The following is an 11,743-nucleotide window of genomic DNA, read 5'->3' on the forward strand; positions in this document are numbered from 1 at the left end:
TCCTTGCTCGTCCATGGTTGGGGCAGGGGGGTTACAGCTGTAGCAGAAGGCTGTTTGTTGATCTGAGAAAACTGTGAAAAGGTTTTGCACTCACATACAAAGGCTGATGGAATTCAAAACGATCCCACCAATTTTTATGAGAAACATGACTGTTCCTCTTGGGTGTCTCAGGTCAAAACAAGGCAACCGCCTAGTGATTTATAGTCCCCACTACACATATTCTGCCTTCCAGAAGGCATTAGAGAAAGGGCCAACGTCTGCCAGGAGTGACTGTAAACACCCCACTGACAGCTTGGACACTTTGTTTTTAAATGCAGCAGGACTTTTTCCTTTGGCCCTGGCAGAAAAACCAACTCCCTAGGACTGTTTAGGAAGGAGCAGACAGGAGGACTCCCCTGAAGCCCCAGAGTGAGAGACTCGTGGTCCCTACTGAGCGGAGTGTGGCTCAGAGCATCATCAAAGGCAATCAATACATTTATGGCATATGATAATTGTCCTGTGGTCCCCAACTGGCCCCCAGGCTCCACCTGATTGGACGCGGCGCATGGGAGGTACAGAACAGGTTGTCATAAGGCACATGGTCGAGGTGGCCCCCACACCAGAGAGATTATCTCTTTGCACGATTCCAGAAGTGTTGGAAAGCTGAGGAGTTGATGGCACTCACAATGAGCAGCAGCAGCAGATACAGGGATATCATGACCGTAAACCAATGGCTGGAAAACCAGGACAGCTGGCTTGAAGCCCTGCTTAAGGGGGGGAAAAAGTGATGTTGGCAAGAAGAGAAAAACATTTTTTTTTTAAGTGTATGCAACAACTTCTGGCTCAAAGATGATGAAATGATGAATCTCATCCTCTGGGTGAGCCATGAAATGAAGCTTCGTGCATGCTCCTTCGCTCAAAAAAATCTGGGGCTATTTGCCCTGGCACCGACACATCTTTCACCAGAACATCTTCTAAATGTACAAAGACAGCTATGCAATGAGCTCATCCTGATCTTCTCTTTCATAGCTCCTCTGGTGCCTTTTGTGACCCATCTTTTCTTAGGCAAGACTTTGGTATCTAGAAGAATGACTGTGCTCAGGGTGTCTGCCCAGATGGCAGCAGGTGGCAGGTAATTTAGCAGAAATCTTTTCACTTTTAGACATGTACAGATATCAGTCCGAGCTGGGGAAATCCTCTCTGGCCCACTGGGAGATGATCTAAACCGTCCAAGTGTGTACTGAAGAGACACTACAGGGAGAAGTGGGAAAGGAATGGAATTTTCAAGTAGAAGAAGCCAGATGATTTTAAACCAGAGGATAATGTTCCTCAGACTCAGGAACCCTATGCAAATCTCCCCAATGTGGGGGATGGGGTGAGGATTTTACCGGTTTATGAAATCTTGAAGCATGGAAACACTGGTGTATACAGCCAGGAGTGGGGAGGATTACAAGTGACCCCCTTAGCTGCTCATCTGCTGCTTGTCCCCATGAGAAGCTCTGCCACAGACCCCAACAATGTGACAGGATCTCAAAGTGACCCTTGATCCCGGGGAACCCTGCCACCCACCATCACACTGCTGAGATGGGATGTGGAATCCACCACGGTTCTGAGGAGCTGACAGGTCTTGTCTGCTGTTGAGTCCAACACCCTCATCTTGGACATAAAGATGAAGCATCTCAGGTCCAGAGAGGAGCAGTCACCGCAGGAAGTGACCAAGCAGAGTGGCACATATTCCCAATCAGCATCCAGGCACCACCCTGCCTCTTGGCTTAACCTAAATCAGTGCATTTCTGACTACAATCAGGAGCCTGGGTGGCTAAGGGGCCTCATGGTCTGGAGCAGCCAATTTGGCTTCGTTCGGTCCCTCATGTTATTTGTATTTACAAATCTCTCTGTCTTCTTCACTAGAACACAGTCCTCTCAGGGCCAGGACCGCATCTTATTCCACCTGTCTTCCTCACCCCTCACCGTGTGCAGCACAGCGTTTTATATATTTTACACATAGCTGAGGTCTAAGGCTGGGAGCAAGGGATGCTGATAACTAGGGACACAATACTCTCAGCATTTAGATGTTCTCCTGGACCTCTAGCAGGGCCTGTCCTCCTTACCTCTTGGGCTGCTTCTGGGAGTACACCAGCAGGTACTTCACTCGCAGAAGCTGGTTATTGGTGACCACAAAGTACTTTGGAGGGATGTCTCCGCCTTCACTATGTTTGATTCTTGCTCTCCTGCGATCTATCTCCTTAGAATCTGAATAAGGAGAATAAAGTACAACTTCACCGGGGGGAAATACAATAATAAAAAAAGCAAATTACAAATAGAAATAAGTCAAGCCTCCTGGTCATGAGGGTGGGAAAGCCCCAGCAGGGTGAGGAATGGCCTCAGCTGTATATGTGCTGTATGTGAAGCAGCACTAAAATACAGGAGAGTCTGACAAGCTGGACGAGGGGGAAAAGGAACAGGAAGATAAAAGGGAGACAAGGGGGAAAAAAACCTGCGTTGGAAAAGCAGAGGGAAGAAGCAGACTGATGGCCATAACAAAAAAATTATCTGGGCCTAGGTACAAGGCTTGACCCAAAACAAGTCTCTTAGGCATTTTAAATTAATCATTCTGGATTTTTGAGCTTCTTAGAACTCTTATGTTCCACGCTTTGTACCAAGATTTGTTTAAAAAACAAAACAAAACAAAAAAAACCTAAAACTTTCCTTTTAATAATATGATGAAGCTTTATAAAAACAACAAACAAACAAACAAACAAACAAAGCCAAAGCTGTGTGCAACAGTAGACTCTGCAAGGTTTTGTTTTGATGTTGATGTCACAGTTTGCTAACTTCCTAAGAATTATAAATGCAAATATTCATGCTGCCTGGTGTGGAAGGGTAGTGTCAGACACGGGCCATTCCTCAGGATTCCAGTTGTTTTACATTAGAGGCCAGGAACAGACAGTTTCCTCAATTCTCCTTTTCTCAGTGGAACTAACAGGCCAGTTCTGGAGACTAGAATAACAGTTCTGCGACTCTTCTGCCTTTGCGGGCAAAACAGCAGGGCGCACAAGGCACAGACTCTAAGAGACATATCGGAGGAGTGGACTGAGCTCTAGCTAGTCATCCACTCCCCCAGAGAGTCCAGGATTTACTCTCTGTGGCCTCAGTTGCCTCTCACATCCTCTGGGGGCTCAGGCACATACCAGAGTAGCCTGGAGGACAGGGTCTGGATCCATGTCTTTAGCTTCTATTTAGTGAATACCTACTGAATGTCAAATAGATTTCAGGCTCTCTGCAGGTATCAGGTGCCCAAGAGTGACTAAAACTCACTTTCTGCCTTCAAGGAGCCCACACTCTGGCCTCACACGCTCCCTTTTATCTGTCAAATCTCACTTCCTCCCGGGGCACCTGGGTGGCTCAGTTGGTTAAGCGTCTGACTTTAGCTCAGGTCATGATCTTGCCGTTCGTGGGTTCACGCCCTGTGTCAGGCTCTATGCTGACAGCTCAGAGCCTAGAGCCTGCTTCAGATTCTGTGTCTCCCTCTCTCTCTGCCCTTCCCCCCTCTCTCTCAAAAATAAATAAACATTTAAAAAAATCTTACCTCTCCCCAAAGTTTCCCCTGAATACTTGGACCTACAATGTTTGATTGCACCTTCCTGTGAGCTGCCCTTGTGGACCTCATCAGCCTCCTCACATGGCACTCTGTGCTTACCACCTTGTAGTAAGTGCTCAATCCCCAAGGAGACTGTTCACTCCTTGAAGGCAAGCCCCTGTCCCACATTGCTTTGGACCCAGCTCATCCCTCTGCATGCAATGGGTGATCCACCCAACAGATGGGTCAACGGCAAGAGCCTACACACTCAGAGGCCTGCAGCCTAGGTCCAGGCCAAGTCCTCACTCACCCTTCTTCTTCATTTGGCACTTGACATCTGGATGATCAATGACTTCACACACAGCCACACAGCTGAGGATGGGGCCAAGGAGGCTGTGCTGCCATCCAAGGCCATGGGGGCTATAAATGAGGGCCAGGCTCAAGTCACTGGTGAGGTAGGTCCCTTCCCCAAACAAGGATGTCTGGAATGGCAGAGGTCAACAGAAAAGAAACAAGGCTGGGTGAATGTAAAATTGGCACAGCAAGCTGACATAGGTCTTTCTTCAACAGAGTTGTAAATACAAAATTCTCAAGCCTCTTTATCCCCAGTAAAAGGCATATAATATCAAATTATTCTATGACATCATCACAGGGTTATTAGTAAACCCATTCCTATCTGATGACAGTTTAACTAATTGTGGATGTGCCCACCTAGCCTAGAAAACTAGCAGTTCCTATGGTCAAGGTTGAGTGAGAAAAACATAGGTATAAGAGTCCAAACAGACCTGAGTTTGAATCCTGACTATACCTCCAACGAGCTGGCAAGTTACGTAAACTCTCTCGGTCTCAGTTTCTACATCTGTAAAATGGTGATGTTAGTATCTCCTCTATGAGGTTGAGGATGATTCAATGAGATAATGTACATAAAGCATCGAGCAGGACATCTGACACATCGGAGGGGTGGGCGTTTATATTATAATGTATTAGCAATTCCTGTTACGTGAACGCATTTAGCATGGTTACACCAATGGCCTCGCAGAAGCAAAGTCACACACTTATGCACAGCGAGAGGGATCACACCTAAGGATGGAAGTAATCTAAGTCGCTACTTGAAAAAGAAATGAAGCTCTCAGACAAAAAACTGTAACCAAATAGGGCAGGCCTATATTAGGGACATGGTAAGTTTTACTCTGTGTTGGTGTCAACCAAGGAGATGTCCAAAATCTAGGAGGCAGGTCCCTAATGGTAGGTGCTAACTTGATGTCCTCCATGAAGCAGCATGTCAGATGAGAGAGAAGGATATCAGGAGACATACCTACAAGTTGAGACTACAGCAGGCAGAGCAAATACATCTTTTGCCCACGGTAGACCATGGCCAAGGGTCTATAATCAACCATGATGGCCAGCATAAAAATATCAATCATGGCACTCATTCATACTGACTCAGAATCCTTCTCAACACAACATTTCAGGTAGCTGTTACCAATGGATGGAATTTGAAATTCAAGTTCAAATTCAATTGCTATCTTTTGGCTGCAGTATTAGGATCTGTTAAGTGAACTCAAACTGCTCTCTGAACAGCCTATGCTTGGGAACTGAGAAATGTCCTATTCAGTGGCACCGGGCTTCTACAATTCTAAGCTGGTTAGGTGAAGCTTAGGGGAAATGAAACAAGCCTTTGCTTTACCTTTGGGAAGCCCCTTGCCAAGTTAGGCAGTGTCCCCATGTCTCAAAAGCTGACACAGACCTTCTCCAAGGACCCTGGGTGTTGTCTGATCTGACTCTGCACCCATTCTAAGCTATAGCTGCCATATATACACAGACTAGACTCCATAGACTCAAGAGCCTTGAGCGAGACTGCTGTAAGCAGAGGCGCACCAGAGTGGGAAAGCTGGGGTATCTGTACCATGAAAACAATCTCACAGCTTCAACTGGCAAGTAGGCTCCCTCAAGCAAGCCCCTCACTGAAAACCCAGACAGAAGCAGCCAAAAGAGCATCCGCTTTACCAAAGGACTCCGAGAAGATGTCTCTAAGCAGCAAACTCCCTGGACACTGAAGAGAAGGTCTGGTATAATCTTCAGGCAACTTCTCCAAGGCCAGTTATGCTGTGAAGCAGAGCCCCCCCAGATTCCAGTAGCCTGGCCATAATAATAGGCCGAGAGCCAGTATAAACAGGCCCGTCATCGTACAAAAAACCCAACTGCACGCTAATCAGCTACAGCAGTGTTGGAAGTCTCTCTAGCCTCAGGGCTGCATCAGCCACAACGGAGCCCATGGCCATGGAGCCAACCCCTCAGACGAGGCAGATGTTGGCATGACTAGGGAAAGGCTGCAGCCCTGCCACTAGCCTAGATTCCCTCTCCATCCACCTATAAAAGCAGTCATTGCTTTCTTAGGGTCTAAGAACGAGAAGAGCCCTTTGCATATATAAACTATTTGAATCCTCTCAGCACACGAGACTGTGGGTGATAACGTCCTATTTTACAGATGAGGACACTGAGGCTCAGAGAGGTTAAGCAATTTCCCAGGACACAGAGTGGCTAAGGTGGTCTTTCTGGTTCCTATATGTACTTGTCTTCCTATACCTCACTAAGAGCCAAAATAAATGCCAGCAGAGAAGGGTGAGTGACACTGTTTTGACTCCAAAAAAAAAGGGAGGAAAGGACCTCTCCTTGGAGCATCCCTCAATATTTCTAAGGACTGATTCTGTTGGACTGTCCCCTAGGCAAGTGCTTCTCAAACTTCAGACAAATCACCTGGTGAGCTTGTTAAAGTCATCTCTGATCATATGGTCTGGGGTGTACCTGAGATGTCGTATGTCTGACAAGCTCTTGGGTGATGTGGTGCAGCTGGACGAGGGACCATGCTGAACAGGGAGGGTTGGATACATAGTGGGATTACCTGGCTTTTATTTATTTTTTTCATGTTTATTTATTTATTTTGAGAGAGAGACAGAGCACGAGAAAGGGAGGGGCATAGAGGGAAAGAGAATCCCAAGCAGGGTCCATGCTGTCAGCACAGAACCTGATGAAGGGCTTGATCTCATGAGCTGTGAGATCATGACCTGATCTGAAATCAAGAGCTGGATGCTTCACTGACTGAGCCACAGGTGCCCCTTGGGATCCCCTGGCTTTTAAAGCATACTGTTATCTGGGCCCCACACCAGAGATTCTGATTGAATTCTCCTGGGATACAGCCAAGCATTGGGATTTTTAAAAGCTTCCCAAGTGATTCTAAATGGGCAGCCAAGGTTGGGAACCATCTTTAAATCCATAGTTCTTAAACTGTAATCAGTACAAGAATCACACAGAGATCTTGTTAAAATGCAGGTTCTAATTCAGAAGGTCTAGGGTGGGCTCAAGATTCTGTATTTTCACAGGCTCCCAGGTGCTGGTCTGCAGACCACACCTGAGTGTGGCCTCAGTGAACCTATCCCCCCCAGCCTCCCCCAGGCAACTCCCCAGGGTTCTGACCCTCATATCATTAGGCTTAGGCCCCACCTTGTTCAGGTGGCAATGCAGCCCATTGTGGATGATGGAATGGAAGTTTTCGAGGCGGCTCCCGTGGAAGGCGTAGATTAGGTCTCGTTCTCCTTTGGTCTCATAAAATTTGGCGTTCGCTGGGTTGGAGTACTCAATTTCAAACAGGAAGTCCGGCACGGGGACAGGCGTGTGAGGGGCACCGGTCAGCTTTTGGATCTTTTCGAACTTGAAAACATGTAGGAAGTCGCAATTTTATTGGGGAAGCTGTTAAGTTGTGCTGCCAAAATGGCCTCCTAAAGCTTTGGGCTTAATTCCTATGGGGTCTGCTCACGAGAACTAGTTTCATGAGAATAAAGATAACAATTTATAAATAAGCTTAGAGCTTCTAGTTCAAGATTACTTTCCTATAATAATGTTTTTCCCCACTAGGCCAAGAAGCACAAACTGCTCCTTTGAACTAGACACCACCCCTAGTTTTCATAACACTGTCACATCCCTTTCCTGCACTCTGTCTTTACAATAGTCTCAGGAGGTAGAAAGGTGTGATCAGTTGCAAAAATGGCCACAACCTTTCCACTCATCCTTGTCTATCACACCTCTGTAATGTGAGTCTGCAGGTAGAATTCCCGGACTCCAACAAGATGTGGCACCTCTGTGCCACCTTGAATCTGGGCTTGGCCATGTGACTTGCTTTGACCAATGGGACCTTGGCAAATATATAGCAAACAGACTTTGAAAGGGCTCGCCCTTAACCATCTGCTGCTGGGAATGCTTCACTGCCATGTGAATGAGCCCTGCTAGCCTTCAGGAGGGTGACAGTCTCGCAGAGGAGGGCCCCAACCACAGCAGCCACCCCAGTGGAAGATGGAGACATGTGAGACATACCAGCTGAAGACTGAGACACTAGATCATCCTGCCCCACCCAGAAGAACAATCCAACTCACTCACAGAATCATGAGAAACAATCAAGGTTGTTTTAATCAAGGTTTTTGGAATGATTTGTCATGCCACAAAACCTATTGATACAGAAGAATGAGCTCTTCCTAAAAGGCAATAATCCTTTTCAAGGCAGAGATGACATCTTTTCAGTGATTTCTAAACAGTAAGTCATAGACCAAAGCCAATCTGTGGCAAAGTTTTCTCTGGGTTGTGTTTAAATGAGAAAAATAAGGACAATGTAACAGATAGATTTATACTGGTGTAAGGTTGCCTGCCATCCTTTCTTTGGAAGAATTGTCCTTTTTTTGAGAACATCCTCCTTTTTTATATTAAAACATCCTTTTATAAAGTGATGATACATGGCAGCCTCACGTCCTTACTTGTACATGATAAAAGGCTGAAAACCCTCACTCCATATGGCGCCAACACTCCATATTTTAATGGAACTTAACTGGTCCATAATGAAAAGTTAAGGAGTCACACTGCCTTATCTACTTTACCTACAGCAGCCAACATCTAGCAGGTGCTTAATACCCACATGAAGAATGAATAAATCTAAATTTAGCAGATGACAAAAGTGAAACCCAGGGATCATCTAGCAGTTAGCAACCCAGCCTGGACTTGAATAGGGATCTCCTGACTCCCACTGTGGGGCTCTGTGTGTTATTTACCATTTACCAACAGAGATGGACGTCCCTAGACACCAGAATCAAAGATACCAAATTCTATGCTACTTAAGGAGGATTTCTGTCTTGAGCAGGAGCTTGTAAAATTAAATGTTCTTAAAATAAAATTAAGTAAAGACCAGTACAGATAAACCCCTGCTGCTGCTCAGAGAAAAGAGCACCAGATCAGGGATCTGCCTTCCTACACTCAGGTTCCTGCCATCCCAGCCTGTCCCTGGGAGATCCTGGCCAGGCAAGGGAAACCGAATTACAGAATGTCTGATCTGTGCCAGAAACTGTACTGGGGGTGGCATACATTCTATCATAGCTCCCCTCTGAGTTAGCTATTAATATTCACAATTTATAAATAGGGAAAAGGAGACTCAATAATGGATGGAAGTGGGATTTGATCCCAGAGCCTAAAGTTTTCCATTACTTCCGGTTCTGCCTCTCTGTTTCCTAACAACTGGATGAGGCCAATGTTTCTTAAGGTGTGGTCAAGGGTGCACCCTTACTGGATTTACCTGGGGTGCCTGTGATACCCAACATTTACGAGCCCTTAGCAGAATGCCTTAAGGCATTCTTCTAAATGTGAAAAGTCATTCAATTCTCACAGCTAGTTCCCTGTGGAAGTATACTATTATTGTTCCCATTTTATAGATGAGGAAACTGAGTTAATGAAATGCACCCAGTAACCTGCACCAGGTTCACAGTAAGAGGGGGAACACAGGTTTGCACTGCCAGTGTGCAAGTTCCTGAGACCACTCCAGACACAGAATCAGCATCTCTCAGGGCAAGGTCCAGGAATATGCATTTTCAACAAGCTTCCCAGGCCATTCTGGTGCACAAGGAGGTCCCAGAGCCCTTTAGCTCTAGCAATGTGCTGTCCTACAGACCAAAGTCTCACCTCTGACTTCCCTGCACTGTGGATTGTCAGGACCTTTGAGGATAAAATCCAGCTCACCAGATCCCTGGCACGTTTGTCTTTGTCTCCGGAGGACTGGAGAAGTTCTTTCAGGTTGGGTAGCTTGCTGGCATCTGCAAGCTGAAAAGAGGAAAAATCTCCATTAGCAAGGATCTGGAACCAAATGATAACTAGGGGGCCCTCTGGTGGTAAAGCATAGAATTGCACTCCTTTCATGTTTCAAGGAATTTCTTAAGAAGAAAGGTACAGGTGTGGATTCCCTTTCCAAATACCGAACTCTAAAAGCTCTGAATGCTGAAACATTGTTTTGTAACTCATTTGCTATAAAACCTGACCTGAGATGATGTGAGGTTCACTTAGTCTTTATTTTTAAAATCTTTTTTTTTAAGATTTTTTAAAAATCTTTGTTTTAATAGACACAGTTTATTTATTTTTGAGAGAGAGAGACAGAGCGTGAGCATGGAGGGGCAGAGAGAGGACACAGAATCCAAAGCAGGCTCCAGGCTCCAGGCTCTGAGCTGTCAGCACAGAGCCCGACGCAGGACTCGAACCAATGAACCACGAGATCACGACCTAAGCCGAAGTCGAACGCTTAACCTACTGAGCCACCCAGGTGCCCTTAATCTGTACTTATCCCACTTCCTATTACTATTGATGTGATACATTTTGCTGCAGGAATATTAATGTCTGATTATGGAATACCACCTTGCTGGAGGAGTCACCAAATACATGGTATATACAAGTGTGGATAAAGGGCTATCAAGGCCTTTTCCCTTCAGCATCAGTTAACCTCCCGTCAACCTGTCTCCCGGAGACCAGATGGAAGTAGTACGTCAACTACGTACATAACCAGGCAACACTCCTTATGGTAAAAATGACCCAGGATGGTAAACTGGACCTGGACTGGAAGAAACTATGAGTGGGCAATCCATGGCTTTGGGTTTCCCTGAGTGTGGTGACTTTTTGTGAGGACTCTGGCAGCTGTGTCTACGGTGTTCTTACAAGAGAGCTCAGCCCCTGTGGAACATGGAGCTTCATTTAGGTAGGCACTCCCCCACCCTGCTCCTTACACCTCAGCTGTCACTCTCAGGAGGTAAAGACAAGCTCCTGGACCTCTGTGTGGGCTGCTATGGGGACTTAAGCAAGAACAGAATGCCGATGCTGCCCTGCAGCGAGTGTCATTGTCTCCAAGAACCATCCTGTTTAGGCTGGTGCCCCATGTGAACAGAGTCAGGAAGTTTAGTTGTGTGGGTGCAACACATTATTACCTTTGTAAAATTGGGCAGAATCTGAATTGAGAAACACATCTGATGCCAGGATTTCTTATAAGGGACAGGGGACCTGGATTTACAGAAAGCTACAAGGTTCTATAGCTTTTGCTCAGAAATTACAGCTCACTAGGAGCCAAATCTCTCCAGCATGGCATTTAAAACACTACAGACTAATGTTGAGTGAACATAGCTTGGGTTGTACCACCTCCAAGCTTTGCTCATTCAGTCCCCTGGGATGCTCCTTCCTCCACCTCTACTAACCCAGGCACCCCTCTCTCCTCTAAACCCGAAACCCCTCAGTCCCAATAATCCCTCCCCTGTATGGCTAAGACTCCTGGAGGCTGAGGACTATCTTGTGTTTTCCTTGTTCTTTCTTTTTTTTTTTTTTTTTTAACATTTATTTATTTTTGACAGAGAAAGAGAGAGAGAGAGAGACAGAGCATAAGTGGGGGAGGGGCAGAGAGAGAGAGGGAGACACAGAATCGGAAGCAGGCTCCAGGCTCTGAGCTGTCAGCACAGAGCCTGACATGGGGCTTGAACTCAGAACTGTGAGATCATGACATGAGCCAAAGTTGGACGCTCAACCGACTGAGCCACCCAGGTGCCCCTATCTTGTGTTTTTCTAATTCTCTTTCCTGGGTGTAGAGGAAAGAGCAGACAGATCTGGGTTTGAATTCCTGGTCTGTAGGCAAAGCACTGGACCTCAGGACCTGAGGCTGTACCTCAAACTCCTCTAACACAGAATCCCCGCTGCTTCCATGTCAGGTTGCCAAGAAGATGAAAGAAAGTAGTAGATCTAAACATGTCCATTTCTTTTCTTCTCCATTTGTCTAGAAAGCTGGCTGTTGCTGACCTTGAGGATTTTGTTTCTTAACTCTGTTGTAGAAAATCAGAAACAGGG

The 11,743-nt window shown here is 46.1% G+C and overlaps 1 protein-coding gene across 3 annotated transcripts in view; it reads right to left on the reverse strand.

Moving 5' to 3' along the window:
• Window positions 1–458: 458 nt before the first annotated feature.
• Window positions 459–11,743, reverse strand: part of PARP16 (poly(ADP-ribose) polymerase family member 16) — a 20,749-nt gene continuing 9,464 nt past the window's right edge. Inside the window, exons 2-6 of one of the 3 annotated variants that reach the window (XM_049611781.1) lie at window positions 9,611–9,691; window positions 7,061–7,267; window positions 3,870–4,041; window positions 2,091–2,232; window positions 459–746 (exon numbers count right to left, since the gene is read on the reverse strand). In XM_049611781.1, coding sequence (XP_049467738.1) covers window positions 608–746; window positions 2,091–2,232; window positions 3,870–4,041; window positions 7,061–7,267; window positions 9,611–9,691 — 741 coding nt within the window. In that variant the 3' untranslated portion in view covers window positions 459–607. Of the gene's footprint in view, window positions 747–2,090; window positions 2,233–3,869; window positions 4,042–7,060; window positions 7,268–9,553; window positions 9,692–11,743 lie in introns of all 3 variants that reach the window. The other 2 variants (XM_049611780.1, XM_049611779.1) reach the window with 2 other exon arrangements.

Source organism: Panthera uncia, assembly GCF_023721935.1.
Source record: "Panthera uncia isolate 11264 chromosome B3 unlocalized genomic scaffold, Puncia_PCG_1.0 HiC_scaffold_1, whole genome shotgun sequence".
Classification (NCBI taxonomy): domain Eukaryota; kingdom Metazoa; phylum Chordata; class Mammalia; order Carnivora; family Felidae; genus Panthera; species Panthera uncia.